This window comes from Mizuhopecten yessoensis, unplaced genomic scaffold (assembly GCF_002113885.1).
Source record: "Mizuhopecten yessoensis strain PY_sf001 unplaced genomic scaffold, ASM211388v2 scaffold715509, whole genome shotgun sequence".
In the NCBI taxonomy this organism is placed as follows: Eukaryota; Metazoa; Mollusca; class Bivalvia; order Pectinida; family Pectinidae; genus Mizuhopecten; species Mizuhopecten yessoensis.
In genome coordinates, this window is record NW_018479653.1 from 13,155 (window position 1) to 16,292 (window position 3,138).

Sequence of the window (3,138 nt, forward strand, 5' to 3'; positions counted from 1 at the left end):
ATTTATTTATAAGGTAGAATATTTATGTACAAGGCAGAACATTTATCTATCAGGCAGAACATTTATCTATAAGGTAGAATATTTCTTCATAAGGTAGAACATTTATCTATAAGAACATTTATCTATAAGGTAGAATATTTATGTACAAGGCAGAACATTTATCTATAAGGTAGAACATTTATCTATAAGGTAGAACATTTATTTATAAGACAGAACATTTATCTATAAAAATATTTATCTATAAGGTAGAATATTTATTTATAAGGTAGAATATTTATGTACAAGGCAGAACATTTATCTATCAGGCAGAACAGTTATCTATAAGGTAGAATATTTCTTCATAAGGTAGAACATTTATCTATAAGAACATTTATCTATAAGGTAGAATATTTATGTACAAGGCAGAACATTTATCTATAAGGTAGAACATTTATCTATAAGGTAGAACATTTATTTATAAGACAGAACATTTATCTATAAAAATATTTATCTATAAGGTAGAATATTTATTTATAAGGTAGAATATTTATGTACAAGGCAGAACATTTATCTATCAGGCAGAACAGTTATCTATAAGGTAGAATATTTCTTCATAAGGTAGAACATTTATCTATAAGAACATTTATCTATAAGGTAGAATATTTATGTACAAGGCAGAACATTTATCTATAAGGTAGAACATTTATCTATAAGAACATTTATCTATAAGGCAGAACATTTATCTATAAAAATATTTATCTATAAGGTAGAATATTTATCTATCAGGTAGAACATTTATCTATAAGGTAGAACATTTATGTATAAGACAGAACATTTATTTATAAGGCAGAACATTTATTTATAAGGCAGAACATTTATCTATAAAGTAGAACATTTATCTATAAGGTAGACCATTTATTTATAAGGTAGAACATTTATCTATAAGGTAGAACATTTATCTATAAGGTAGAATATTTATCTATAAGGTAGAAGATGTATCTATACGGCATAACATTTATCTATAAGGCAGAACATTTATCTATAAGGTAGACCATTTACTTATAAGACAGAAAATGTATCTTTACGGCATAACATTTATGTATAAGGCAGACCATTTGTCTAAGATGCAGAACTTTTAGCTATAAGATGGAAAACCTATCTATAATTTTTAAGACGACACAATGGTCTAGGAAACAGCATTCTTCATCTTAAGGCGATTTGGCTTTCTCCAATATATTGTATACAATCTAGTTTTATAACACTGAATAATCTATGCACAATAAGCTGGAATAAAAAACATTTTTCTTGAGACGAATCGACCATGACGAGCTGGAGATACCCACATTTTCTTGCGTAGTACATTGTTGGACTCCTCGGCGTAGGCTCGTCGGTCCCCCTCCATCACGCGGAGCTGTCTCTGTAGCTTAGCCAGCTCTAGAGCCTGCGCAGCTTCCTCCCCCAACTCCTCGTTGGATTCGGTTTGTACTGTACCCTTCCTCATCTCCTAAAATCAACGTTACGCCTATCACAAACATGGTGGCGCACCCAGAAACATGTGGACATGTAGCCCGCAATTTGCTATTTGCTATATTTACTCTATATTTCATGCATTGTCCTTTATATCATTTTCCAGGGCCTATCATGACATCCTGAAACCAATATACAAATACTAATAGAAAACTTGTTTCATAATTATCTCAAATATCTTTTTTTTTCATTTCTTTTAAATCGATTAAAAAAATTTGGAAACGGCAGTGGTAAAACTCATCTTACAAATCTGCCGATGAAAACAATGAGAATATGACCAGAAGGAAAATCGGTTACGACATCGTGCCGAAAGTATTTGTGCTTTTCCCAATTCCCAAATTCTAAATTTCATGACTTTTTACCTTTTTATTGGATTGTTTCTGTTGGTAACGTCACGCTCCCACATTTGGTACGCTACACGGTCAGAAAATGGTTCGAATAAAATTAGAAACTAGCATTATCCTCTGACAGTATAACAAAAGAGATATTTATCAACATTTCAACCGAATAATTTTGTGTTCAAGAACGTTCTAAGATAACACCATGACTTCAAAGAAAACATATAAGAAAACAAGTAAAAGGCCTTAAAAGGACGTCCGTACGTTGACGACATTTTGGAAAATATTGAAGGGATTAATTATAAGCATGTTTTGATGTTGATTTCTGGTCCTCATAACCAGAAAATACAAAATCGAATTTTTATAAAGCAACATATTTTGTTGCAATCGACACATCAACTACCAAATTGTAGTAGAAATAAAAACAAGTTTCACAGCCTGTGGTATTTTGTACCAATTTGGGTACTAGCCATGGCCGAAAAACTGACGTAATCTCACTGCGAGTTTAGCGTTTTATTTGCAAAAAACAAATGACTTTGAATCAAAACTTTTTCTGAAAATGAACCACCATGGGTAGACTTTGTCAAGGATCAAGACACGTTCGAGATACAAGATCTGAATTTTTTAATATCACTGAAAAACTGTCAAAATTGTACCAGTTGTGGTAGCGTGACGTTTTCACATAGGCTTATACAAGGTACGTTTCTACAACATAATCGGAGAATCTTTTCATACATTTTTGTTGACAGGTTTTCAAGATACAATTATAATAAAATTGCACTGCCATTATTTTGAAAGACACAGAACAGCGTCGTAAAATTGATATCATATTGATAACTTTTCATATCGTTTTGTTCTTTGTCTTACTAACTAATGGCAGTGAAATTTCATTTCCGAAATTAAGTCACAATATGAAAACATCGTTAGAAAAAACAGGGGAGTGATCATGACCAGGGAGTCATGTTTGTGTGGGTTGGGAGGGGGTATGTTTGTGTGGGTTGGGAGGGGGTATGTTTGTGTGGGTAGGGTATGTTTGTGTGGGTTGGGAGGGGGTATGTTTGTGTGGGTAGGGTATGTTTGTGTGGGTTGGGAGGGGGTATGTTTGTGTGGGTAGGGTATGTTTGTGTGGGTTGGGAGGGGGTATGTTTGTGTGGGTAGGGTATGTTTGTGTGGGTTGGGAGGGGGTATGTTTGTGTGGGTAGGGTATGTTTGTGTGGGTTGGGAGGGGGTATGTTTGTGTGGGTAGGGTATGTTTGTGTGGGTAGGGTATGTTTGTGTGGGTAGGGTATGTTTG

The 3,138-nt window shown here is 33.7% G+C and overlaps 1 protein-coding gene across 1 annotated transcript in view; it reads right to left on the reverse strand.

Moving 5' to 3' along the window:
* Window positions 1-3,138, reverse strand: part of LOC110441111 (outer dynein arm protein 1-like) — a gene marked incomplete at its 3' end in the record, with an annotated part of 13,950 nt that overhangs the window by 9,371 nt on the left and 1,441 nt on the right. The window contains exons 2-3 of the mRNA XM_021484212.1: window positions 1,869-1,920; window positions 1,323-1,483 (exon numbers count right to left, since the gene is read on the reverse strand). Coding sequence (XP_021339887.1) covers window positions 1,323-1,480 — 158 coding nt within the window. The remainder of the gene's footprint in view (window positions 1-1,322; window positions 1,484-1,868; window positions 1,921-3,138) is intronic.